Source organism: Stigmatopora argus, chromosome 14 (assembly GCF_051989625.1).
Source record: "Stigmatopora argus isolate UIUO_Sarg chromosome 14, RoL_Sarg_1.0, whole genome shotgun sequence".
Lineage (NCBI taxonomy): Eukaryota > Metazoa > Chordata > Actinopteri > Syngnathiformes > Syngnathidae > Stigmatopora > Stigmatopora argus.
Genome location: NC_135400.1, coordinates 2533788 through 2560544, shown reverse-complemented (window position 1 = coordinate 2560544; position 26757 = coordinate 2533788). Strand labels below are relative to the sequence as shown.

Here is a 26757-nt window from a genome sequence, read left to right as displayed (position 1 = left end):
GAAAATGATGCACACAAATGTCCTCACAATCGGATAACGCACGTCCACTTGCCAATGAGCAGCAGTCTTTTATCAGCGATCGCGCCGCTGCTCATGGGAGCTTCGGGGGCGCTGGCTAGCGGCTCCTTTTAGCTTGTAGCATCTGTGTTCGCATCGCCTCGAACGGCGCCTATGATAGAGTTGCTACCGGGGATGCTGTTGCGAGCCAGTGCCCCCGATGTTCTTATGAGCAGCCAACGAGCAGAGTCTTTTATCAGCGATCGCCACGCTGCTCATGGGAGCTTCGGGGGCGCTGGCTACCGGCTCCTTTTAGCTTGTAGCATCTGTGTTCGCATCCCCTCGAACGGCGCCCATGATAGAGTTGCTACCGGGGATGCTGTTGCGAGCCAGTGCCCCCGATGTTCTTATGAGCAGCCAACGAGCAGAGTCTTTTATCAGCGATCGCTCTGCTGCTCATGGGAGCTTCGGGGGCGCTGGCTAGCGGCTCCTTTTAGCTTGTAGCATCTGTGTTCGCATCCCCTCGAACGGCGCCCATGATAGAGTTGCTACCGGGGATGCTGTTGCGAGCCAGTGCCCCCGATGTTCTTATGAGCAGCCAACGAGAAGTAATATAATACTCCTCGTATTAGATAAAAATAACAGGAAATGCAGCAGCTGAGCTGTGCACGAGTATACTTCATTACCCAGAAAGCCCTCTTTTCCCCGCGCATGCGCGTTGTGCGTTTCCTGGTCTGAATAACTCATCCGGTGCTCGTAAATATTGTTATACACGAAAGATATAAAAAAAAAATGCCATGGCCACCTGGCTTGGTCGCATCACGAAATCTATTTTTCTATAAGAAAAACTGAAGCAAAGTTCGGGTGCGCTTTATACACAAATCCCGGTGAAACACTGCCCTCTGCCGGTGAAAAAGTCCCCTCCGCAGCCGTTATGTATAAAAGGAGACCTAAAACCTGTCTTTGTCTGACAAATGGCGATAATCTACCTTCTTTTACAAAAACCAACCTTCTCCAAATAGCCTTTGGCAAGTTTATTGGGTAATAGTGATAAAAACAAAGAAAAGTTGCTCCAGGGACACGAGTCCGCCCATGGAGCACTATCGTTGCTCAAGAAGAATGGAGTCAATTGTTTGGTGAATCTGCTGATGATTAATCAGACTTTAATTTTTTTTGAAATATTATGATGATGAATTAGACTTTAAGGATTAAAAATTGTAAATTCCATTTGAGAATTGTTTTCATATTGGTAGTAGTTTGTTTTACCAGGTTTCCGTACCATATGTTGTGAATAAATGTTTTGTCATGGCGACATGTGATCAGCACAAGGCCCCGCAAGGCACAGTGCTCTCCCCACTCCTCTTCTCCCTCTACACATCAGACTTCAAACATAATACAGACACCTGCCACCTCCAGAAATTATCCGTCGACACCGCTATTGTTGGACGAGTGACGGACGGGAACGACCTGGAGTACAGGGGAGTCATCACAGCCTTTGTTGACTGGTGTAGGCAAAACCACCTCTACATCAACACCAGTAAGACAAAGGAAATGGTCATCAATTTTCGGAGGAATCCTCAACAGACCACTCCGGTGAACATCCAGGGTACAGACATTGAAATCGTGGAGACTTTTAAGTAACTGGGTGTTCACCTCAACAACAAACTAGACTGGTCCACAAACATAGATGCCCTGTATAAAAGGGGCCAGAGCCGCCTCTACCTACTGAGGAGTCTATGGTCCTTTGGAGTGTGCAGGACACTGCTGAGGACTTTCTACGACACTGTGGTGGCATCTACAGTGTTTTATGCAGTGGTCTGTTGGGGATGTGGGAGCACGGAAAGGGACAGGAACAGGCTGAAAAAGCTGGTCAGGAGGGCCAGCTCTGTTCTGGGCTGTCCTTTGGACTCTGTGGAGGAAGTGGGAGAGCGGAGGATGCTGACCAGGATGATGGCCATCATGGACAGAACCTCCCACCCCCTGCATGAGTCTGTGGAGTCCATCCGAAGCTCTTTTAGCAATAGACTGCAGCATCCTCATTGCAGGAAGGAGCGCTTCCGCAGATCCTCCCATCAGCTGTCAGGCTCTTTAACAAAAAAATGGCTCAGTGTTAAGACCTACCGTATGCATGCATGTACATCTATGTGTATGTATGTATATATGTGCTTATATATGTGTATATGTATGTGGATATATATATGTGTGTGTGTGTATTTGTATGTGGATATATATATATATATATATATATATATATATATATATGTATATATGTATGTGTATGTATGTGTGTATATGTATGTATATATATATGTGTATGTGAATATATATATATATATATATATATATATATATATATATATATATATATATGTGTGTATATGTATATATATATACATCTCTCTCTCTCTCTCTCTCTCTCTCTCTCTCTCTCTATATATATATATATATATATATATATATATATATATATATATATATATATATATATATATACAGTGGTACCTCGAGATACGAGCTTAATCCGTTCCGGGACTGAGCTCGTATGACAAGATTCTCGTAACTCGAGCGGAAGTTTCCCATTGAAATGAATGGGAAACAAATTAATTCGTTCCAACTCTGAAAAAAACACCCAAAACAGGATATTGGATTGAAAAAATGTTTTATTTCTTATAATTCGCAATACATTGACAAAGTAATAAATAGCGAGTGGTTTGATAGTATTCATGTGTTTAATAGGAGTAAAATTAGACACATTTCGCGGAGGGGAGAGACGACACACACGGAGGCGGAGGGGGGGGGGGCATTTCGGGGGGACTTTCTCCACGGCAACAATGCACTCCACCCTCACGTTCGCTATCGATGGGCTGTTTGCTGTCGTACTATTCCCTTCAAAATATTCCGAAAATGATGCACACAAATGTCCTCACAATCGGATAACGCACGACCACTTGCCAACGAGCAGGAGTCTTTTATCAGCGATCGCTCTGCTGCTCATGGGAGCTTCGGGGGCGCTGGCTACTGGCTCCCTTTTAGCTTATAGCATCTGTGTTCGCATCCCCTCGAACGGCGCCTATGATAGAGTTGCTACCGGGGATGCTGTTGCGAGCCAGTGCCCCTGATGTTCTTATGAGCAGCCAACGAGAAGTAATATAATACTCCTCGTATTAGATAAAAATAATAGGAAACGCAGCAGCTGAGCTTACCCACGTATTGATTGTGGGTAAAGTTCTGAGTGCCATTGCCTGTCGGCGTTGTGTGCACGAATATACTTCATTACCCAGAAAGCCCTCTTTTCACCGCGCATGCGTGTTATGCATTTCCTGGTCTGAATAACTCATCCGGTGCTCGTAAATATTGTTATACACGAAAGATATGCAAAAAAAATGCCATGGCCGCCTGGCTTGGTCGCATCACGAAATTTTGACCGCATCACGGGCGAATTATTCGATCGAAATTTCCCCCGTAAGACGAGCATTTTGTATGACGAGCGGTCGTATGACGAGGTACCACTGTATATATATATATATATTTCAGCAACACGCTTATTTATTTATATATTTATTAATGTATTTATTTATTAACTTACTTATTGCCTATCTATTTATGTCTAAAATGCCTTTCCTATTTCTGCATCCTCACCCTCTTGCTACTGTGACAACGAAATTTCCCGAAAACAGGATGAATAAAGTTATCCAATCCAATCGTACTCGTACGCCCTCGAGTTTTCCTCCAAGGTCATACCTCCCAGATTTGGCCACGGTGCAGGACTGTTACCATGATTTTGAGCAGGGTTTTAGTAAGGTCCATGCAAAGGTGCTTCGTCCGCAACGCCCTATGATTGTGCCATAGATCTCTTGCCAGGTGCCTCTCTCCCCATTGGGCGTCTTTTTAACATTTCACAGCCTGAGGGGGAGGCGCTGCAGGGATACATCTCTGACGCACTGGCCGCAGGCCCAGTTGGGGCAGGCAGGATTCTTTTTTATAAAGAAGAAGGACGGCTCTCTGCGCCCCTGCGTTGACCACCGGGGTCTCAACGGCATCAACTTCAAGGACAAGTATCCTTTGCCTCTCATTGAACTGCTTTTGCTCCGCTTCATAGGGCCCGCATTTTCACCAAGTTGGACCTCCATAACACCTACCACCTAGTTAGCACTCGGAAGGGACATGAATGAAAGACGGCCTTCAGACCCCCCCGGGGCCATTTTGACTACCTGGTCATGCCATTTGGACTCTGCACTTTCCAGGCGCTCCTGAATGATGTCCTTCGGGATATGCTGGATTGATTTATGTTGTGTACCTGGATGATATTCTGGCCTTTCTCGCACCCCCACAGACCACAAATAGCACGTGTGGCTAGTGCTGCTCTTGGAGAACCGCCTTTACATGAAGGCCGACGAGTGTGAGTTCCATGTCTCATAGACCACCTTTCTTGGATTAATTTTGGCCAACAGGGAACTGCGGATGGTTCCTGCGAAGGTGACGCCCATCACTCAGTGGCCCAGGCCAGGAGGAAGGAAGGATTTACAGCACTTTTTGGGGTTTGCAAACTTCTACAGCCAATTATTAAGGACTAGAGCCACATTGCAACCCCCCGCACGGCACTCACAGCCACCAAGTCCCTGTTACATTGGTCAAAGGCAGCAGAAGCCTCTTTCTGTGACCTCAAGGCCTGATTTACCTCGGCTCCCGTGCCCGCCCATCCAGATCCCAAATTGCTGTTCATTGTGAAGGTGAACACCTTGGAATTGTGGCTAGGTGCTGTCCTCTCACAGTACAAACTGGGCGATCGGAAGGGGCACCCCTGTGCCTTCTATTCCCACAGGCTGATCCGATGGAGCTCAATTACTGAATTGAGGACTGTGAATTGCTGGCAGTGACGCTAGACTTGGAGGAATGGAAGCACCACCTTGAAGGACCACGTCACCTATTTGTGGCTTGGACCGACCAAAAAAATTTGGAGTACCAGCAAGGTGGGCCTTGTTTTTTAGTAAATTTGATTTCATGCTGTCTTATGTCCCAGGTTCTAGAAACAGGAAACATGATGCACTGTCCCGTTTTCCAACCCTCGGATTCTGAGAAGAACCCTACTCCCATCCTTCCACACTCCTGTTTAGTAGCGACCATGAGGACTGATCTTGAGGTCGAGGTTCTCGGGGCCCAAGATGTGGCACCTGACCACAGAGGAGGTATACAGAAGAACTTGTATGTCCCGATCTCGGTTCGCTCCAGGGTACTGGAATGGGCCCACACCCCTTGCCTGACCTGCCACCCGGGAGTCACCCGCACACTGGCAGTCTTGAGCCAACGCTTCTGGTGGCCAACAATGAGGGAGGATTCCCACTCATTCATCTCTCCCTGCCACGTGTGTGGCCGCAGTAAGTCCTCCAACAGGCCAAGTTCTGGTCCTCTCCTTCCACTGCCGATCCCGAGCCGCCCTTGGTCCCACATTACTTTCGACTTTGTCACCGGCCTCACAGCATCTCGCAGCAATACGTCATACTGACTCTGAGTGCATTGCAATAAAGAGAAATCGCCATGATTAAAGTTGTCCTTGTGCCTGCTGCGGGGCCCTCCACCCACGACCGTAACAATCCACCACTATTCTGAAAATCAGTCATTTACCTGGTTTCTCCTCTGCTTGTCTGTGTAGGTATAAAGTTGCCATTAGTAAGTATAAAGACTCAGAGCAGACCAGCAGCAGTTTGTATAACCAAAACAATATTTGGAAGCCAGCAGTTGACTTCAGCATGTTCATTGAAGACAATGAAAATATTGAAGATGAGGTACAGTGTTTAAATTCTCTAATACTGCAACAAAAAGTGCAACTGAGACATTGAACATGTATCGATGGTGTTTCAAGGAGATATAACTGCAAAATGGTCTGAATGTTTACAGGATCTGGTTGCCTGGGTGACCACTGGATTTCTCCACATCCCTCATGCAGAGGATATCCCCAACACCGTAACTATAGGCAATGGTGGTGGTGTCTTGCTACAACCACATAACTACTTTGATGAGGACCCTTCCATTCACTCTGCTGATGGAATCTACATAAGTCCAGACAGTGTAAAAAGCTGTGAATACAACAGGATGGGCTGCCTAGCTCGCGAAATCTGTAGCCCAGTGCTGGAACCCTTCACCTACAATGGTTTTGATGGTGTCATGAAATCTACGGACTAACAGTTCCTCCCCACAGTCTTTCTCGCTTTTTATTCTTTTTTTTAAAGAGCCAAGTTGGATATAATATTTTAAGCAACAACTTAATTCCAAAAAACATCCAAAATTCACAGTGAAGCACTGGCAGCTGTGGTTACCAGTTGATCCTCTGCATTTTCTGAGGTTTGGGTACACACACGGCCGTGAATATGTCGAAATCACGAATACCTAAAACCTCCTTAAAACTGCTCACAACGGCTCTCTATTATCAAGTTCAAACCGGTCTTTCAAAGGTGGGCGCAGGTTTTCATTCCAACTGATAAAGAGGATACATTTTCACCAATCTGGTGTCTTAAGTGTACACTAATCCCTCATAATGTAGACCAGACATGGTCGCGATAATTGAAAAACGACGAAGTAGAATCACCCCTATTATTACTACATACCATACTAATGTTTTTGCACCTATACGAAAATAAAAGTACACAAGTGCAAATATCAATAAGTGTATTTATTAAATATAACAGTTATAGGCATATGAAAAGACTATAATGTATTACAACAAAATCTCATCTCATTTTCTGAACTGCTTCATCCTTATTAGGGTCGCAGGGCACAAGCAGACTGACAACCATTCACACTCACACTCATACCTAGGGGTGATGTAGAGTGTCCAATCAGCCTACCATGCATGTCTTTGGAATGTGGGAGGAAACCGGAGTACCCTGAGGAAACCAACGCAGGCCCAGGGAGAACATGCAAACTCCACACAGGTGGACCTGACCTGGATTTGAACCCAGGACCCCAGAGCTGTGAGGCCGACATGCTAACCACTCGCTCCACCGGGCCTCCCTTTATAACTAAATATAATCTATAAATAAAAAATGTGAATACTCCAAGTATATACTCAAAGTGAAAATAATTCCTCTCAGCTTGATTTAAATATTTTTTTTAAAAACAGATGTTAGGGTTATTAGTCTTACATTATTATATATTTGCTTGAAACGAAGTAAATGCTTTGCTCCTTAATTAGACTAAAAAAAGGGAAGCCGAATCCACTTGGACTGCTGGAATGTGGAGAAGATCCTACGGCTGCACATGACCTTCAGTTGTTTTGACTATTTGACGTCTCACTTCTGTTTCCCATCCCTCCCTTGAGAGTTGAGACGTCCATTGTAACTCGGGTCCTTGAAGTTAATAAACAAGGAAAAGAAGCGTGTGACGCCAGAAGGAACCTGGGTCTACACCTGAACGGTTCGATTTCTCCTTGCAAGAAAAACCTCGAAGATTGTCTTTTCTCAATATTAGTGTGTGCATTTGGGAATGCCTATTGGTGAACGCATCATATTGGTCCGTCGAGCCTGGGAATCAATATACCGAAGGAATCCAGGCGCTGAGTCGACATCTGGGAACGACCGTGGCCACGGCATCTAAGACCCTTTGCGGGCTGGAATTTAGCTGAGCGCCTGGATTCCCGACGGTTGAAGACTCATCCTAAAAGAGTTGAAGACATCTCTGGTAAGTACACATGAATTTTTGCATTCGTGAGGAGTTTCCGAATGTGGGGGAAGCATTCATGTGAAGGTCCATTTGTGAGAGAAATGGATAAGATCCCGTCCGGGAGATGGCGATAGTAAAACCCTGTAAATACTAGTCACTAACAGGTGAAGAGACAGAGTATTTGTTTATAAAACTGTAAGGGCATCGGTTGTCCTGTACCTAAGCCGGTCGTTACTTAAGCTCCGAGAGTATACTTGTGTGTTGCGTGTGTAATGATAACCGAAGGAAAACAAACGAAGGAGGAAGGAGAAGATAATAATAACGGGGAAATTACTGCCCTAATTGCACACCTAACTTCAAAATGGGGAGATCGAATAACAAGACGATCCGAAGCAGCGGCTGCCGTGTAAAGATTGGAAATTTGTCGAAAATCAAAGCGCTTCAAGGGTTAAATACCTAAACTTATGGATAAACAAATATGGGTTTGCTGGCCAACTTAATATACATAAAATTGTAGACCTGCAGGACAAAATTCGCACGAAAAGAAGGGGTGATCTAAATAAAATGGAGAAAGATTGCCTAAGTAAACTGGCTGGTTTAGATAAAATAATTGATTTAGGATAGGCATAATTTCCCTAGGACTGAAGAGGCAATGAGTGTTTTCAGCAGTGGTGGACCGTCAGGGCCTGCAAGGCCTTCTCTGCTGGCCTAAAAAAATATCTGAATCACAGACTGATGTTAATTATGTTTTGTCCATGAATACTTATTAAATAATTCCAAATTGTCTGTCAGCTTCCTTTCATTCCTTTTTCCCTGGTTGCGCTGCTTCCAGATGTGTGTTTTCATATTTAAGCATCTAACCAATCACATTTCAGCTATTATTTGTTGCCAGAGTCAGAAATCTGCCTTGAGGCCTTCACAATCAGTTCTGCAGGCTCTGCTGCATAAAACAAGCATCGATAAAACTGTTGCTTTAACCAATCAGATTTCGAGTTGGCGACACCAATGCCTTCTCGCAGGCGTAGGAATACGTCATCGCTTTCACCAGCTATGATTGGCTAGTGATAGAGTGGACCGTGTGCGGTCGATTGGTCGCCGGTCTTTTGGTCGCCGTCTTTTGGTCGCCGTCTTTTGGTCGCCGGTCTTTTGGTCGCCCGTTGGTCCGGGCGACCAAAAGACCGACGACCAGAAGACAGGCGACAAAACAAGGTAAAACAACACAGTCTACGCATCAATAAAAGCCAACAATGGCCATGAGCAGTTTCACTGAGCCGACGTGTGAGTGTATAAGAGTTTGTATTTACATGCGTTGTCCCTTTAAGAAGGTACGTCAGTGAGGGTCTTAACAAGTTCTCCAACAAAAAACAATAAAAGTCCGAGAAATTTTGAGCTTTTTGTGAAATACTCTTGAAAAGTAATCAAATAATGTTTCACATCTATGACATCACCTTCAATCCATGTCATGCCCATGTCATAGATACCTTCCATCCACATCACAACCATCGGTTTCAAAACTGCATCTTTGTAATAGGGTATGTCCTTTGTTTATATGTAGCCTTTAACATCATCAGTATCACCACCATCGGTGTCACTGTCGCGTTGCATCTTTGTAACAGGGAATGTGTATGTCCCTTAGCATAGAGAATTTGTATGTCATGAAATCTTGCCCTAAGTAAAATATTTTCTATAGAAGTAGAGTCGTCGGACCCACCACCTCCTTACTCTCCTTCTGCAGAAGCTTCAAAATCTCACTCATCTGTCTCGGTGTGCTTTATTTGTGTTCTACCTTGTGAATGTTCATAGTGGACCGGACACTTTTCTTTCGCCTAATAATTACTAGGGCATTAAGTATGACTAAATGGTAATTCAAAGTTTGTATTTAGGGAATTTGAGCAAAGATTTAAATGGTAATTATCAATAACCTTCCGGGCGACCAAAAGACCGGCGACCAAAAGATTGGCGACCAAAAGACCGGCGACCAATTGATCGTGTACCGAGTGGACTAGCCAGAGCTACCAAACTGTATCTGGAGCGAGCTGCACAAGCAAATATATTGTTTTTGTCAACCCGCAACGGCTGGAAATGGATTTGTTTGCAGATTTACTGTCAAAGCCATTTTCAAGACGGACTTTTCAAGAAAAAAAGCTGGACATCATTAAGAAAGGTCGGAAAACTCCGAATCAAGCAAGCCTGTCACAACCGGGAACGAACATATTCAGCACTAAATCTAATAAAAAGTATGCCAGAAATACGACAGGACAGGCTCGACTTTCAGCATTAGCTTCGATGGCGATAGAAAAGGAGGATGGATATTGTGTACAGATAAAAAGGATTTCTTGTGAGTAAAATATGGCTATATTCCTAAATAATATTTCAATTGTATGAGGTTATTATTGATGCTTTTTTATGTGTCACAGCTGTAGCTGAAGTCGAGGTTTTATAGCCATAAAATAGTTTTGGGTTGGATTGATTCAGACAGCTTAAGGCGTCGGTAGGAAATTCACGGCCCGCCACTGGTTTTCAGTGCAGGGAAGACATTCCCTGTTCCGTCCTGGGCGGGTGGAATATGCTTTGGCATGCGTCATATTGATGACTATTAGAATATTACGGATTGCATAAGCATCGAACAATTGATGTCAACCAAATGAGGTTGCGTTCTATTGCTTTAAAGGCATACAAATTAAGAGAACGTTATCTTAAAACTTACAGACTTGGCATTGCAATTATGGGGTTTAATTCGGCTAAATGTTAGAGTACAGAGATAACGATTGGCAAGGACAATCTTAGATAAGTGGGAAATGGACAATTCTCCAAGGTCCAAAATCTAGCTAAGAAACAAATTATGTTTGTCGCTTTGGGTTTGACAAAATGCGTTGACGCATGAGTTCTTGAATATGTGGGGAATGTGAATCCCATTTCTAAAACAAATTCGAGGAAATTTGGAAATTGGCTCTATTTTGCACTGGACGCCCGGAATCTGGGGGGCCTTTCATGGTGTGAAACAAGTGCTGGAATTATGGTAAAAAATAGCACTTCCAAATTATGAAATATCAACCTCTGAGTAATGCTTTATGTAGACGGGTTATCTACGAAACAATGGAATGGGCAAAACTCAAACGGAATACAATATACTATCTGCTACTAAAAAACTTTAGAGGCAAAACTATTGCCACCTCAATTCTATGTACAAACAGCTAAACTGATATCATTAACGGAGGTGTATAACTTAATGCAAAACATGGAGGTTTTATTTTTTTACAAATGGTTAATATATATGTGTGGGGGTGCGTGTGTGTTTCAATGTATAACAGTTTTTCCACTATTGCATTATCGGCACAAAAAGAGTTAATTACAGCCACTCGCATGGTAGTCGCTCATGCTGACTTACTAGGGCGACGAACGGCGGCAATTGGACTTCCAAAAGCAAATTTCTATTTGTAGATGTGTGACGCGCATATCTAACACATTAATTACCTATTTCCTTCGGGAATGATTATTGCTGATAGGACAGCAAAAGGGGGTGAGCTGCCAAGGAGGCCCACTGGGGATGGCGGTCTCCCCCTGTGATGAAAATTTGCAGGCCACTGATGTATGGGACCCAAATGGACAGACTAGTGGTTAGCACATCAACCTCATGGTTTTAAGATCTACTAATGAAAGCCGGGGGGATCCTGACCTTCCAGAGTGTGGCGCTTTCATGGTATCCTCGAGAATTCGTGGGTTGTCTCCGGGTACTCCAGTTTTCTCCCACAAACCAAAATTATGGATGCTAGACTGGTTGAACACTCTAAATTCCCTTGATTGAGTGTGAGCGTGAATGGTTCTCCGTCTTGTGTTTTTGATTGGCTGACCACCGAGATATAATCAATGGATCAGATATCAAGGTTGAAAAGGATTTGGAAATTTGGATTCAATTTCTAAAATCGCCAATTAGCCCTTCAGGGATGGCGGCGACAAATTATAGGAAAAAAATATTTCGTCAAATGAATTTTTTGATGAGCAGCAGCAGTACTCCAAATGTGAAACGTGACGTGGAGGAACAAATAACCTGGTCTGCGAAATGGGGAATTTGGGAGCACTGAGAAAAAAAATTGTACATCAGCTTACTTGGGTGAGCTGCCATATTGAGTCATGGGAAGTCTTATGTCCCAACAGGGGGGATGGTGGCCTTGGTATGGTGCCACTACACAACTTATGTGTTTAAGTTCTTTGCGGAAATTTTTGCAGAGCATGCTTTACCTGTGCTCGGCATATCAGTGCACGGTATGGAATTCCAAAGAACATTGATTTATAATGACAATGGCACCGGAATTGTGTTAACAAAATAATTGACGAGATTGGCAAAAGGTTCTGTTGGAATAACGATTCAAACCTTTTAAATCATTATTAGTAATATTTAATTAAAAAAGGAAAAACATCTTTCAACAAACTCTGCTTACAACTTGCAAGGAAAATGCGATGCGACGCCGTCTTAGTCCACAGTGCATTCTGAATTGCAGTAACTGAATCATTGTATTTAATCGCGACACTCGAAAAACATGGTTATGTAATCAGTACAATAACACCCTCGCTGGTTAGAAAAACAACAGTGTGAGGAATGCTTTCAAGGTAAACAAAGCAAAGCCGTATTTTCAAACAATAATGCGATTATCGCCATCTTCTGCTGGAGTCCCGTCAAAACAGTCCCGTTGTGTTCTGCCGAAAAGCGTGTGTGAAAACAATGTGTCCTCGAGCTGTGGGGCCTTGAGGAGACATGTGGAGGAAAAGTGTCCATGGTTCATGAATTGGTTTATAGCCTTATTACTTATTGAAAAATGCTTACAACACATATAGAATATTCCATAATAATTCTAACATTCCCTCCTTTTACTATATGTTTGTTATTCATTTTATGACAATTTCAAAATAACACGGATATCACCGTTGGCTGTTTTAATTTTACCCGCTTAGGCTCTACTCGTTCGGCAGGTCTGAAAAACAGAAAATAAGATCATTTTCGTCCAATCCATCCTCGTAATTACCATGCTTCTGGAATTCACTGTTAGTGTCAGCACGTCTCAGTAGGGGATATAATTCATGCAATTTGGAATTTGTAGGGGCAATCGCAGTGGTTATAAGTCGGCTTATCAAAGATTTTAAGCAGGGAATAATACAACACCCACACAATGTCAAAATCGTAGCAAAAAGGGCTACGGAAACTGCAACGGATTGAGCCAAATTCCGATATTCTCCAAACATATCCCGCCACCAGCGCTGCCAGACGGATTCACTGACTCCAGAATGCTTCTTCATATTGCGGTTGAGGGTCTGCAGGCCATCAATGGCGTCGGTGAGGGACCCCTCGGGTGACGTGTTGTTCGGTATGTAAGTGCAACACTCATCTCCGAACATTGCACACACGCCCCCTTTCTCCGCGAGCAGCATATCCACTGCTATGCGATTCTGGAACGTCATTAGGCTGGTGGCTGCTAGTTGTTCCTTTATCGCCACAAATCCCTGTTCAGTATAATTTCCAAGTTTTTGGACATTGTAATGCAGGTAATTTATCCAATCAACATTTTTGTTTGGAGTAATTAAAAGAAAAATATACTCCCAACCTGCTGCGATCTGATTAGCCAACTTATACTCATCCTCGTGGATGCCAATCGCATCAATGTATCACCCTCTCTCCATGCGACGCCGTCGCGAGGGGCCCGCCATCATACCGGATTTCTGTGCAGCCAATTGTATCTCCTCTACTGTAGATGGAAAAACAGACACTGGTAATAGCAGTGAGACCAAGGCACAAAGTCCTGCTGTCATTTTGGCAGGAGTCGTATAATTTGTTTTGACCCCACCACCACCATAGGTCAGAACGTGGAATCAGGGGTGTAGTCTGTTTTAGGACGTGGGCACACCACGTCACATTTATCGCTCCCAGTGCCGGTCCGTGCCCTGTGAGGACTAAGCAGGTAAAATGATTAAACGCGACATGTGTTGAAAAGTTAGGCTTGTCCTTTGCTGCCGTTGTAACTGGGTAGACATTATTCCATTTCATACATTTTGGGCTTACATCTTTTGTCAATATCAATTCTTTGAAAAACGATACAGTATGTACAGATATTACAGTCTGGCAAAATTCGATTCAATCCAAGATCAATATATGAGTACAGTTCAATGAGCCTTTATGCCACAATAATTGGTATAAATTATTGTAATAAATATTGGTATAATTCTAATTATAAATTATTTCCTCTTTTGTGTAACACTTCTAAACAGAACTTGTAGTATGAGACCTTTATATAACACTAAAAATTTTGCATTATCTCCTTTACACAATCAGGGGTAATTTGCGCGGGTACTACTCTTAAGAGAGGTCGGCCCCCCCATACATGTTATACAGGTTTGATACAGGTTTGATTTATAATAGCTGCATTTTCCATCAACAATAACCAATTATTTCTTACCGCCTCCCGTTTGGGAACTCCCCGTTGCAGAAATGAATTCTCTGGTCATCTCAGATTTTAATTTTACTATGGCGGATCCGGGTGTTTCCATCTCCGACGACCTTCTTACCCATGGACTTAGGAAAAACGTCAGACAAAGATCCACAAGTTAATTTGTCAGTCTGAATTATAATTTGTAATGCCCCCACCGTATGGGTTAATTTTATCGAAGGCCTGATGGTTTTTCGCACACGTGTGTCATCCAAGCATGCCAATCTAGACCAGTTTCTGCAACAAGGTTTCCCCAATCTGTTTTAGGACTGTTATGTACCACACATATTCCATAAAATCCATGTGTATCCTTTGAAATGGATATGTAGCTTTTGTAGCTTGACATAAGGGGGAAATCGCCCGTGTTTTTGCCATATATCTGCATATAGATTGAATATATAACCTCCCCCTTTTTTGAGGCATGAAATTTACCATGACTCAAAATGGCAGCCCTCCCAGATAAGTCTTTTGTTTTTGTTTAGTCCCCCAGGTTCCCAAAATTTCCCATTGCAGAAATCAAAAAATTTCATTTGGCGAAATTCTTTTTCTTTATTGTTTCTGTCCTACTCTGCCACCGCCGTCCTCGAAAGGCTTAACAGCGATTTCAGAAATATTCCACCTTGATATTAGAATATTGATATATCTTGGTGGCTAGCCAATTGAAACACAAAAGACAGACACTCATCCACGCTGGCACTCATAATCAAGGAATTTGCTTTGAGTGCTCCCCCAATCATCCACAATTTTGGTTTGTTGGAGTAAAACTGGAGTACCCAGAGAAAACCTACGAATTCTTGAGGACACCAGGAATACTCCACACTCCGGAAGGTCTGGATCCACTCCGCATTAGTAGATCCTCGAACCGCAAGATTGATGCCTGAAGAAACTAGATAATTAATGTATTAGATTCACATGCCACATATCTGAAAATAGAAATTTGTTCAATTGCCACCGCCCCTTATCCCAGTCAGTTAGCATGTGGACTGCCCTGCGAGTGGCTGTGATTAACCATCTATTCGCCAATAATGTAATAACGGAAAAGTTGTGACACATTGAAACACACACACACCCCCTTTTTGTATTTTAACCGTTTGCAAAAAACTTTATCTCATTGTTCTGCATTAAGTTACACCCCCTTTCAATGTTATCGAATTTTGCCCATTCTAGTCAACCCATCTACTTAAAGCATTTCTCCAAGGTTGATATTTTATAATTTGGAGATGTTATTTTTAAAACATAGACATTATTTCATCACTCGTTTCACACTATGAAAGGCCCCACCTGAATTTGTTGTAGATAGTCCCCTTTATCTAAGCTTGTTATTGCCCATCGTTCTCACCGTAACATTCAGTTGTATTAACCCCATAATTGCAATGCAGTAAGTTTTGGCTAAATTCTTAATGTGTATGCCTCTAAAGCAATAGACAGTAATAACGTCCCAATAGTCATCAATATGACCTATAGCAAAGCATACGCCCCCTTCAGGTCAAACAAGGAAAGTCTTTTGTGCACCTAAAGACGCTCCATGTTTCTTCTAGGGAAAATCCGGCTCGAAGGACCAAATGTTGGAATAACGATTCAAACCTTTTAAATCATTATTAGTAATATTTAATTAAAAAAGGAAAAACATCTTTCAACAAACTCTGCTTACAACTTGCAAGGAAAATGCGATGCGACGCCGTCTTAGTCCACAGTGCATTCTGAATTGCAGTAACTGAATCATTGTATTTAATCGCGACACTCGAAAAACATGGTTATGTAATCAGTACAATAACACCCTCGCTGGTTAGAAAAACAACAGTGTGAGGAATGCTTTCAAGGTAAACAAAGCAAAGCCGTATTTTCAAACAATAATGCGATTATCGCCATCTTCTGCTGGAGTCCCGTCAAAACAGTCCCGTTGTGTTCTGCCGAAAAGCGTGTGTGAAAACAATGTGTCCTCGAGCTGTGGGGCCTTGAGGAGACATGTGGAGGAAAAGTGTCCATGGTTCATGAATTGGTTTATAGCCTTATTACTTATTGAAAAATGCTTACAACACATATAGAATATTCCATAATAATTCTAACAGGTTCCATATTTCGTTATGAAATCACTGCGCCTACATAAAGAGTTCAACCGGACAACAACACATGAAAATCCTTTTTGGTAGACCATACAAATCGCCATTAATCACTGAACGATTGGAGTTGGATGATGTTGGGTTTATTATGGAATGTTCTATATGTGTTGTAAGCATTTTTAATAAGGCTATAAACCAATTCATGAGACCATGGACATTTTTTCCTCCACATCGTCTCCTCAAGGCCCCACAGCTCGAGGACACATTGTTTTCGGACGCTTTTCGGCAGAACACAACGGGACTGTTTTGACGGGACTCCAGCAGCAGATGGCGATAATCACATTATTGTTTGAAAATACGGATGCTTTGTTTACATTATAATACTGCTTGGTTTACTTTAGAATGCTTTGTTTACATTATAATACTCTTTGTTATTTCGTTTACACTGTCTGGTTACCGCGAGTAAACATGCGTCGTACGGTGTTTGTAAGGTTTTTGGGGGGTTTGTAAGGGGAATCATAATCATTTATAAGGGCAGTTATCGGCAGAGGTTGACAGGTATGACATCCTCATGTTCAAAATCCTCATTGTCCTCACGGTGCCATAAATGCTGATTCATTGTAGATATGAATGATGATAATAATAATAATAATAAATTACCTTAGCTGTCTGTGAATCCGGAAACATAACTTTCACCAAATCCGAGAAGTGGTCCGCAGCTGTGAAAGCAATGTTGTGCTCAGCAAGAAAATGGCAGAAGAGAATTTCCGCATTTGTCGTCTTGTGGGATGCTGCAGGATTTGCGGTAGAGACAAAGTGCTTGGTTAATGGGACATGTGAATTGTTTTTTTTCACATTCTCCACGTGTCCGGCAGTTTTAAAGTGGCTCTTCAGATCGTAAAATCCACTCGCAGCAACTTTCACGTCTTTATTGCAAGGGACACAGAATGAGAATTGAGTGCCTCTTAACGATGCTTTAATCCATTCAGCATATTCACCTTGAAGTAACTCCCATTCTTTCTGGTGTCGACCCAATCCTTGAGTTCTTCGTTTCTTACTAGGTGGCTCCTCCATGCTTGCTTCCACGATATTTACTCTATGTATATCTATGCATGCGCATGTCATCCTTTATCGATATTGCCGTACGCACCGCTAAAAAATACATACGATTGAGGATAATTTTTGCTGGTATACCGTGACAATAGTAACGATCGATGACAGTAGCGTCGTTGGCTACCAGCCTACGAGACTATCTGGATTTTAGCCAAAACGGTCTTGTTGAGATCGGTTTTCATAAATATTGGCGATATTTTTTTTATTTTATTTTTTCCCCGTACAAAAGTCGGTGTACGGCGTACATGATTTGAAATGGTAAAAAACATATAAAATACGTATAAAACGTACAAGTTGACAGGTATGGGATGGTGAGCTAAATTTAAACTAGAGATCACATTCTTTGTGAATGGAATTCAATTGGAATGTTTGTGTGATGCTGAAAGTTGTAAAACGGCAATTAAAATGGTTATTTCCAAGTGCTAGGCATACTTTGTTAATAGTAACTAAATGTACTGTCAATGTACTGGAATGAAATGGCTTATTGTGGCTTATCCTGGTTTCGTTCCCGTCTGCTCGCGGGAATATTTTGGTTAACAGAAATACAAAACGGCCAATTAAATGTTTAGCAGGGTTGCCAAAACTGCGTTTTTGTCATACTCTAAACTTGCCAAATAATGCGTCGACTGCGGGGGAAACGCTCTGTTTTGGTGCGGCTGATTTGACGGTGTTAGACATTCAGTATAGTATGCGCGCGGACCGCACAAGGGACTAAAATTTTTGGGGGACCCCTTCCGTGAAGACATTACAATAATTGGCCTTGGGGTGCTGAAGCAAACTTGAGGGCAGAAATGGGTTTTGCAATGATATAGTTATGCTTGCAGGATATTGTGATTGTAATAACTTTGCAGGTTATCTAACTGTTAATATATCCATAACAGTAATAGACGGCGGAGCCCAGGGTAAAACACGTGTAGCTCTTTATTGCCACTATCCAACAACACACACACACACAAACCGGACACACAACACTACTACTTCCGGGTTACGCTGTGCTACCCCACGGCTCCAGGGGCGTGGTTAAACACTTCCATAACCCGAGGCAACTATCATTATCAATATATTACACTCCTCCCCCTTTAACTATGAAGTTCCTATTTAGACTTAGCACTCAACTCCAACAATTATCTTTGCCTCATTAACTTTTTATAATTTTACTTCTCAACTTGTAACTAAATTATTACTGCTAACACAACCATTAGACTCAATATTCCAGTCTTTGACATTTCAATCTCAGGAACTCTTTTCACATTTTTGTATGAACAGGAACTCTTTTATTTTAGGAACGACGTTCCTCACAACTGACCGATCACAAATTCAGTCGCTTCGGAGGTGCTCTATCTCTCACTGGGTACCTGCGCCCACACACCTCTGGGGAACTGACTGCTCGGTTGTCAGGTGTAACTGTCTTGTCACAGGCCACTGAGCCTGGCGAAGATGTTACACGTGTCTCTTCAGGTGAGTACGGGCTACCACCTACTGCTCCAGGTGTGCCTTTCCCCCCCACATCTGCGTGAACCACCACAGGGTACTTGTTTGTGATGTCCAGCTGCTCATCCGGAAGCTCCAATGTCTCTGGTCTGGACGGTTGGTTGTACAGCAGATGATCAATGTGGATCGAGCGTCGGCTCACACCATTCCACACCAGGTAGGTGACTGGTCCGAGTCTCTTTTCCACTGTTCCTTTTGTCCACCTCTCCTTCCCTCCACGGAAATTCCGGATCAGAACTGAGTCACCCTCAGACAGATGTCTCAGCTTGGAGGTGGTTCTATCATGATAGTGTTTCTGCTTCTCCTGTTTTGCTTCCACCACTCGAGCGAGATCTGGTTTCAGTAAGATGAACCTGGTCCTGATTTTACGTTTTAAAAACAGTTCCGCTGGTGCACATCCTGTAACAGTGTGCGGTGTACTCCTGTATGCTATCAGGAAGTTAGCTAGCCTGTGCTGCATAGTTATTGTGACCTTTTGTTTCTTCTCCTCGAGTACTTGTTTCAGCAGTGATGCTTTCACTGTCTGAACTGCTCGCTCTGCCGCTCCATTGGAAGCGGGATGGTAAGCTGGTACCAAAGTTTGTTTTATTCCGTTGCTCAGCAGGAATGTCTTGTACTCCTGCGAAGTGAATTGAGGTCCGTTGTCAGAAACAATCTCCTCAGGAAGCCCGTAGGAAGAAAAAATGTTCCGCAACACCTCAATCATTTTGGCTGCTGTGGTTGTTGCCATGGCGATGACCTCCAGCCATTTTGAATGACTGTCCACTAGTACTAAAAAGTGGTGTTGGTCTTTCTCTGCAAAGTCAATATGTATTCTCTGCCAAACTCTAGTCGGCCATTTCCAGACGTGTAGAGGTGCGGTTGCAGGTAGTTTCCTCACACTCTGACAGGCGTCACATTGTTGTACTGTATGTTCTATGTCACTGTCCAACTGCGGCCACCACAAATAGCTCCTGGCCAAGGCCTTCATCCTGCACCCTCCCGGGTGTCCTAGGTGAAGATCATGCAGTAGTCGCTCTCGGTGTGCTGGTGGAATGATAACTCGAATTCCCCACAATATGCAGCCTTGTTCCACCGACAGTTCATTTTTCCTGAAAGAGTATGGTTTCAGTCTCTCGTCCTTGTTTTGACTTGGCCATCCAGACCGAGTCAGCTCCAGTACTTTGCATAGGACTGGGTCCTTGAGAGTGCTCTGTGCAATCTCTGTAGCTTGCACGGGAAGCTCATCTACTACTGAGAAATAGAAGATGCTGTTTTCCTCCGCGGTGTTATCCTTCCCCTTCCCGGGCAGTCTAGATAACGCATGTGCGTTGGCATTTTCTGCTGACGTTCTGTACTCTATACTGTAGTCACTTCCTCCGTCTTCCTCTTCCTCTCCAAAGTCGTTGTCTTGGTCATCACTACCAAAGTCATCTGCTGAATCATTTTTGGTTTTGGGGAGTTTTTCCTCGGAGTCCTCACTTTCATCCTGTGAATCCTTGGAGCGCTTGTGCTTTTGCTCACGGGGTACTGCACGCACTTTCTTGGGCTTTGAGTCACCATACTCCTCATCTGCATCGTTACCGCCCCTTGCCGGTATAACTGAGAAGATGCGTGCCCAGTCCAGTTTGAAGTTTTTGAGCCAGTTACGGCCAAGTAGCGCTGGTCTGTCACCTTTTACGATCACTAATGGTAGCTCCCCACTCTGGGTCCCATATTTTACCTTGGCCGTCACTTGTCCCATCAAAGGAATGTTCTCTCCGGAAAAAGTTGACAGCTGCACTTTACTTACTTCCAAAGGCAGATGAGAGAGATGCTTCTTATACACAATTTCTGAAACCAGTGTTACAGCTGCTCCTGTGTCCAGTTGCATCTCGAGAGGAGTTCCTTCTAATATGACCTGTACTGTCATTTCCTTCCTCCAATTCCCGACAGCATTTGTGGGATACACGGCATTCAAGCGATATGACTCCCACAGTTCATCATCCGCATTTCCTGTTGTCTCATTTTTATTTCCTTTTACATACTGCGTGTGTCCTTGCCAATTTTTAGTTTTACACATCCTTGCTATGTGTCCTACTTTTGAACACTTGTAACATGTCTCTCCTTTATACCTGCATTCATGAGCGGCGTGGTTGCTTAGTCCACATCTGTAACAGGGTTGGTGATTTTCTCTTCTCTGTGGTCTGAATTTTCCACTTGTGGTTTTACTTTTCCAATCGCTGGTGGCTGGTTGGTATTTCCATGCACTTTTGCTTGTCTTTTCCTGGTCAATCTTATTTAATGTGGCAGGTTCTTCCATTTTGCTAGCGAACTCCAACGTACTCTTTGATGCCATCTCCATGGACAACGACAGTTCACATGTTTTTTTAAATGTTAGATCTTGCTCCGTGAGTAATCTTCTCTGAATAGCTTCCACTCTCAATCCACAAACAAATCTGTCTCTCATTGCTTCATCCAACTGGAGACCAAATTCGCAGTGGCTGGATAGCTGCTTCAACGCCACGATATAATCCGACACAGACTCGTTCTCTCTCTGATTCCTCTTTTGAAACTTGAATCGCTCCGCGATCACCAGCGGTTTCGGGTTGTAATGAGATGCTAATCTTCCACTTAGCAACTCATATGAGAAGCTACTAGGCTTCTCTGGTATGCAAAGGTGTTTTAACAATCCGTAAGCCTCTGCACCAATTATAGACAGGAACACGTTGGTTTTTTTACCTTCCTCCACTTCGTTGATGATCATCCATTGCTCAAAACGTTCCAAGTAAGATTCAAAATCTTCTTTAACTGCCTCGTATTCGCCGAGATTTCCCAGGAATCTGGCCATGATGCAGCGCCGCCGTTAGCTTAGCACTCGTGCTAATGCTAGTCTGCAAAGTCACGTTACCTCCTTGTAACGCCTTAATCTCTTCGTCCGAAATTTTTAATCCCTACCGCATGGAAAGGGATCCCATCCTCGTCGCCACTGTAATAACTTTGCAGGTTATCTAACTGTTAATATATCCATAACAGTAATAGACGGCGGAGCCCAGGGTAAAACACGTGTAGCTCTTTATTGCCACTATCCAACAACACACACACACACAAACCGGACACACAACACTACTACTTCCGGGTTACGCTGTGCTACCCCACGGCTCCAGGGGCGTGGTTAAACACTCTTCCATAACCCGAGGCAACTATCATTATCAATATATTACAGTGATTATGGGGTCTTGGCAAAATATTGTGATATAGTTGGATATCGGGAGAGGAATTAATTTAGTCTTCTCTAAAAAGCGTTGTAATTGTGCACAGGAGGCGAAGCATTGTGGGCAGAAAGAAAAAGAGGTCGCTTAGGAATGTCAACATTGATTAGCTGCTTTGCAGCATTCGTGAAGGTCACAGTTAGCGGCTAAGAGCGCGCTTCCGTTAAACACTTCATAATAAAAGCAGCAGGGTTTCCGCAATGACCTTCGCACTTATTCTTTGGATTTAATCAGAAATGTCTTTCGAGGTGATAGAAAATCTGTTTGGCAAAGATTGATTTGGTAAAAGCTTTGGAATTGGGAATAATGCTATTATTATTATTTTATTTTTTGTTTTGTGAAGTTCAGAGGGCTCTTAATTGAAGAGAGCTAGTTTTGGAGGATAAAACGATATTATTACTGTTTTTGAATGGTTGGATTGTTCAAAATACTTTAATATAGGAGATTGGCTGGTTAAAGAAAAATGAATGGATTTTTTTTTACAATATTATGGCATATTGGTGACAATTTGTGGGTCCTTTATTAAGAATTGAAAATTGTAATTAGGAAATGCCTAGTAAAAGGTTGATTTCTCTAATTTAATTATTGTAGATTTTTCTTGTGGTAACAGAGAGCTATAGGAAATAGCTCTTATCTTAAGTAAACATAGTGTGGGGTGATTTGCAATTTATGTCTTAGGTATTAAGAGTTATTTGGTTGTTAAAGAGATCAGACATGAAATTAACAATGCAGAAATGAGAAATTTCATGGCATTCGTCCAAATTATTAGGTAAATTGAACCTGGCTGGGGTAGATAAGATAAATGATTTAGGATAGGCATAGTTTCCCTAGAAGAAACACGGAGCGTCTTTAAGTGCACAAAAGACATTCCCTGTTTGGCCTGAAGGGGGAATATGCTTTTGTATAGGTCATATTGATGACTATTGGGACGTTACTGTCTATTACTTTAGGGGCGTACAAATTAAGAATTTAGCCAAAACGTACTGCATTGCAATTATGGGTTAATACACCTAAATGTTACGGTGATAACGATTGGCAATAACAAGCTTAGATAAAGGGGAATATCTACAACAAATTCTGGTGGGGCCTTTCATGGTGTGAAACAAGTGATGAAATAATGTCTATGTTTAGAAAATAACATCTCCAAATTATAAAATATCAACCTTTGAGAAATGCTTTAATTAGATGGGTTGACTAGAATGGGCAAAATTTGATAGCGTTGAAAGGGGGTGTAACTTAATGCAGAACATGGAGATAAAGTTTTTACAAACGGTTAAAATACTTAAAGGGTGTGTGTGTGTTTCAATGTGTCACAACTTTTCCATTATTGCATTATTGGCGAATAAATAGTTAATCACAGCCACTCGCATGGCAGTCCACATGCTGACTGACTGGGGTAAGGGGCGTTGGCAATTGAACAAATTTCTATTTTTAGATATGTGGCACGTGAATCTAATACATTAATTACCTAGTTTCTTCAGGCATCAACCTTGCGGTTCGAGGATCTACTAATGCGGAGTGGATCCAGACCTTCCGGAGTGTGGAGTATTCCTGGTGTCCTCAAGAATTCGTAGGTTTTCTCTGGGTACTCCAGTTTTACTCCAACAAACCAAAATTATGGATGATTGGGGAGCACTCTAAATTCCTTGATTATGAGTGCGAGCGTGGATGAGTGTCTGTCTTTTGTGTTTTAATGGGCTAGCCACCAAGATATATCAATATTCTAATATCAAGGTGGAATATTTCTGAAATCGCTGATAAGCCCTAAAGAGAAGGATTTCGCCAAATGAAATTTTTTGATTTCTGCAATGGGAAATTTGGGAACCTGGGGGACTAAACAAAAACAAAAGACTGATCTAGGAGGGCTGCCATTTTGAGTCATGGTAAGTTTCATGCCTCAAAAAAGGGGGAGGTTATAGATTCAATCTATATGCAGAGATATGGCCAAAACACGGGCGATTCCCCCTTATGTCAAGCTACAAAAGATACATATCCATTTCAAAGGATACGTATGGATTTTATAGAATGTGGGGTACATAACAGTCCTAAAACAGATTGGGGAAACCTTGTTGCGGAAACTGGTAAAGATTGGCAAGCTTGGATGACATACGCGTGCGCAAGAACCATCAGGCCTATGATAAAATTAACCCAGACGATGGGGGAATACAAATCAGTATTCAGACTGACAAATTAACTTATGGAAAAAATCCTTGTCTGACGTTTTTCCTAAGTCCATGGGCAGGTGGAGAAGACCCTTTTAACAAAATTCTACAATTGTGTCTCAACAACAATGACCATGTCTATGGAGACGGTAAGAAAATCGTCAGAGATGGAAACACCCGGATCCGCCATAGTAAAATTAAAATCTGAGATGACCAGAGACGATGAATTCGTTGCCGCAACAGGGATTTCCCAAATGGGAAATAATTGGTTATTGTTGATGGAAAATCCAGCTACTACTATAAATCAAACCTGCATAACATGTAGGGGGCCCCGACCTCTCTTAAGAGTAGTACCCGCGCAAATTACCCCTGATTGTGTAAAGGAGATAATGATAAAAGAAAATGTAAGCCAAAGTGTGAGAATTGAAATAATGTATACCCTGTTCCAAGAGCAAAGGACAAAGCTAACTTTTCAACACATGTTGTGTTTGATCATTTTACCTGCTTGGACCTTACAGTGCACGGTCCGAAACTGGGAGCGATAAATGTGACGTGGTGTGCCCACGTCCTAAAACAGACTGCACCCCTGATACCACGTTCTGACCTATGGTGGTGGTGTGGTCAAAACAAATTATACTACTCCTGCCGAAATGCAGCAGGACTTTGTGCCTTGGTCTCACTGCTCTTACCAGTGTCTGTTTTTCCATCTACAGTAGAGGAGATACAATTGGCTGCACAGAAATCCGGTATGATGGTGGGCCCCTCGCGACGGCGTCGATCGGCATGGAGAGAGGGTGAGCCGACATACATTGATGCGATTGGCATCCCCCAGGGCATACCAGATGAGTATAAGCTGCCTAATCAGATCGCAGCAGGTTGGGAGTCTATTTTTCTTTTAATTACTCCAAACAAAAATGTTGATCGGATAAATTACCTGCATTACAATGTCCAAAAACTTGGAAATTATACTGAACAGGGATTTGTGGCAATAAAGGAACAGCTGGCAGCCACTAGTCTGATGGCGTTCCAGGATCGCATAGCAGGTGATATGCTGCTCGCGGAGCAAGGGGGCGTGTGTGCAATGTTCGGAGATGAGTGTTGCACTTACATACCGAACAACACGTCACCCGGGGGGTCCCTCACCAGCGCCATTGATGGCCTGCAGACCCTCAAGCGCAATATGAAGAAGCATTCTGGAGTCGGAGCATCCGCCTAGGAGAACTGGTGGCATAAGTCCTTTGGAAAGTATAAGGATTTGGCCCAATCTGTTGCATTTTCCGTAGCCCTTTTTGCTACGATTTTGACATTATGTGGGTGTTGTATTATTCCCTACTTAAGATCTTTGATAAGCCGACTTATAACCACTGCGATTGCCCCTACAAATTCTAAATTGCATGAATTATATTCTCTGCTGATGAAACGTACTGAGGGGAGCAGTAAATTCCAGGAGCATGGTAATTCCGAGGATGAATTGGGCGAAAATGATTTTGTTTTCTGCTTTTCAGACCTGCCGAACGAGTAGAGCCTAAGCGGGTAAAATTAAAACAGCCAACGGAGATATCCCTCTCATCTTGGATTTGCCATAAAATGAATAACCAACATATAATAAAAGGAGGGAAATGTTGGGTTTATTATGGAATGTTCTATGTGTTGTAAGCATTTTTAATAAGTAATAAGGCTATAAACCAATTCATGGGACCATGGACATTTTTTCCTCCACATCGTCTCCTCAAGGCCCCACAGCTCGAGGACACGTTGTTTTCGGACGCTTTTCGGCAGAACACAACGGGACTGTTTTGACGGGACTCCAGCAGCAGATGGCGATAATCGCATTATTGTTTGAAAATATGGATGCTTTGTTTACATTATAATACTGCTTGGTTTACTTTAGAATGCTTTGTTTACATTATAATACTGCTTGGTTTACTTTAGAATGCGTTGTTTACATTATAATACTGCTTGGTTTACTTTAGAAAGCTTTGTTTACCTTATAATGAAAATATTATGCAATTCCTCACACCGTTGTTTGGGTGCCTTGTTCAACTTTTATGCTTACTTCGGCAATTCTCACACAGTTGTTTTTCTAACCATCTAGGCCGTTATTGTACTGATTACATAACATGTTTTTCGAGTGTCGCGATTAAATACAATGATTCAGTTACTACAATTTAGAATGCTTTGTGGACTAAGACGACGTCACAAGGTACCCTCCTTGCAAGTGTAACCAGTTATGTTGAAAGATGTTTTCCTATTTTAATTAAATATTACTAATAATGATTTAAAAGGTTTTAATCATTATTCCAACAGATGATGAAGCTAATCTGGCTGTCTACATTAAAAAAATAATAATAATAATACTTAAAAGAAACACATTGAATTTGGGTTAGCAGACGGAGACTGTGCTTCTCAACAGGAAACAGACTGGAGCAACGGTGGTGCCAGGAGCCTGGGTGCTCAACCTATAGTATAAAGAAGAAGCACTAGCACGACCCGAAGTGGGAACGTCCATACCAAGTGTTGCTGACCAACCAGCAGACATGAAAATAGCCAAGAGGAGGATGTGGATCCACCT

The 26757-nt window shown here is 42.6% G+C and overlaps 1 protein-coding gene across 8 annotated transcripts in view; it reads left to right on the top strand.

The window, feature by feature from the left end:
- LOC144088570 (amine oxidase [copper-containing] 3-like) overlaps positions 1 to 26405 on the top strand; it is a 132797-nt gene extending 106392 nt beyond the window's left edge. For 6 of the 8 annotated variants that reach the window (XM_077619057.1, XM_077619061.1, XM_077619060.1 and 3 more), the window contains 2 exons: positions 5648 to 5780; positions 5893 to 6730. In XM_077619057.1, coding sequence (XP_077475183.1) covers positions 5648 to 5780; positions 5893 to 6177 — 418 coding nt within the window. In that variant the 3' untranslated portion in view covers positions 6178 to 6730. Of the gene's footprint in view, positions 1 to 5647; positions 5781 to 5892; positions 6731 to 6757; positions 7874 to 24898; positions 24980 to 25690 lie in introns of those variants that run through there. The other 2 variants (XM_077619053.1, XM_077619056.1) reach the window with 2 other exon arrangements.
- Positions 26406 to 26757: the final 352 nt, after the last annotated feature.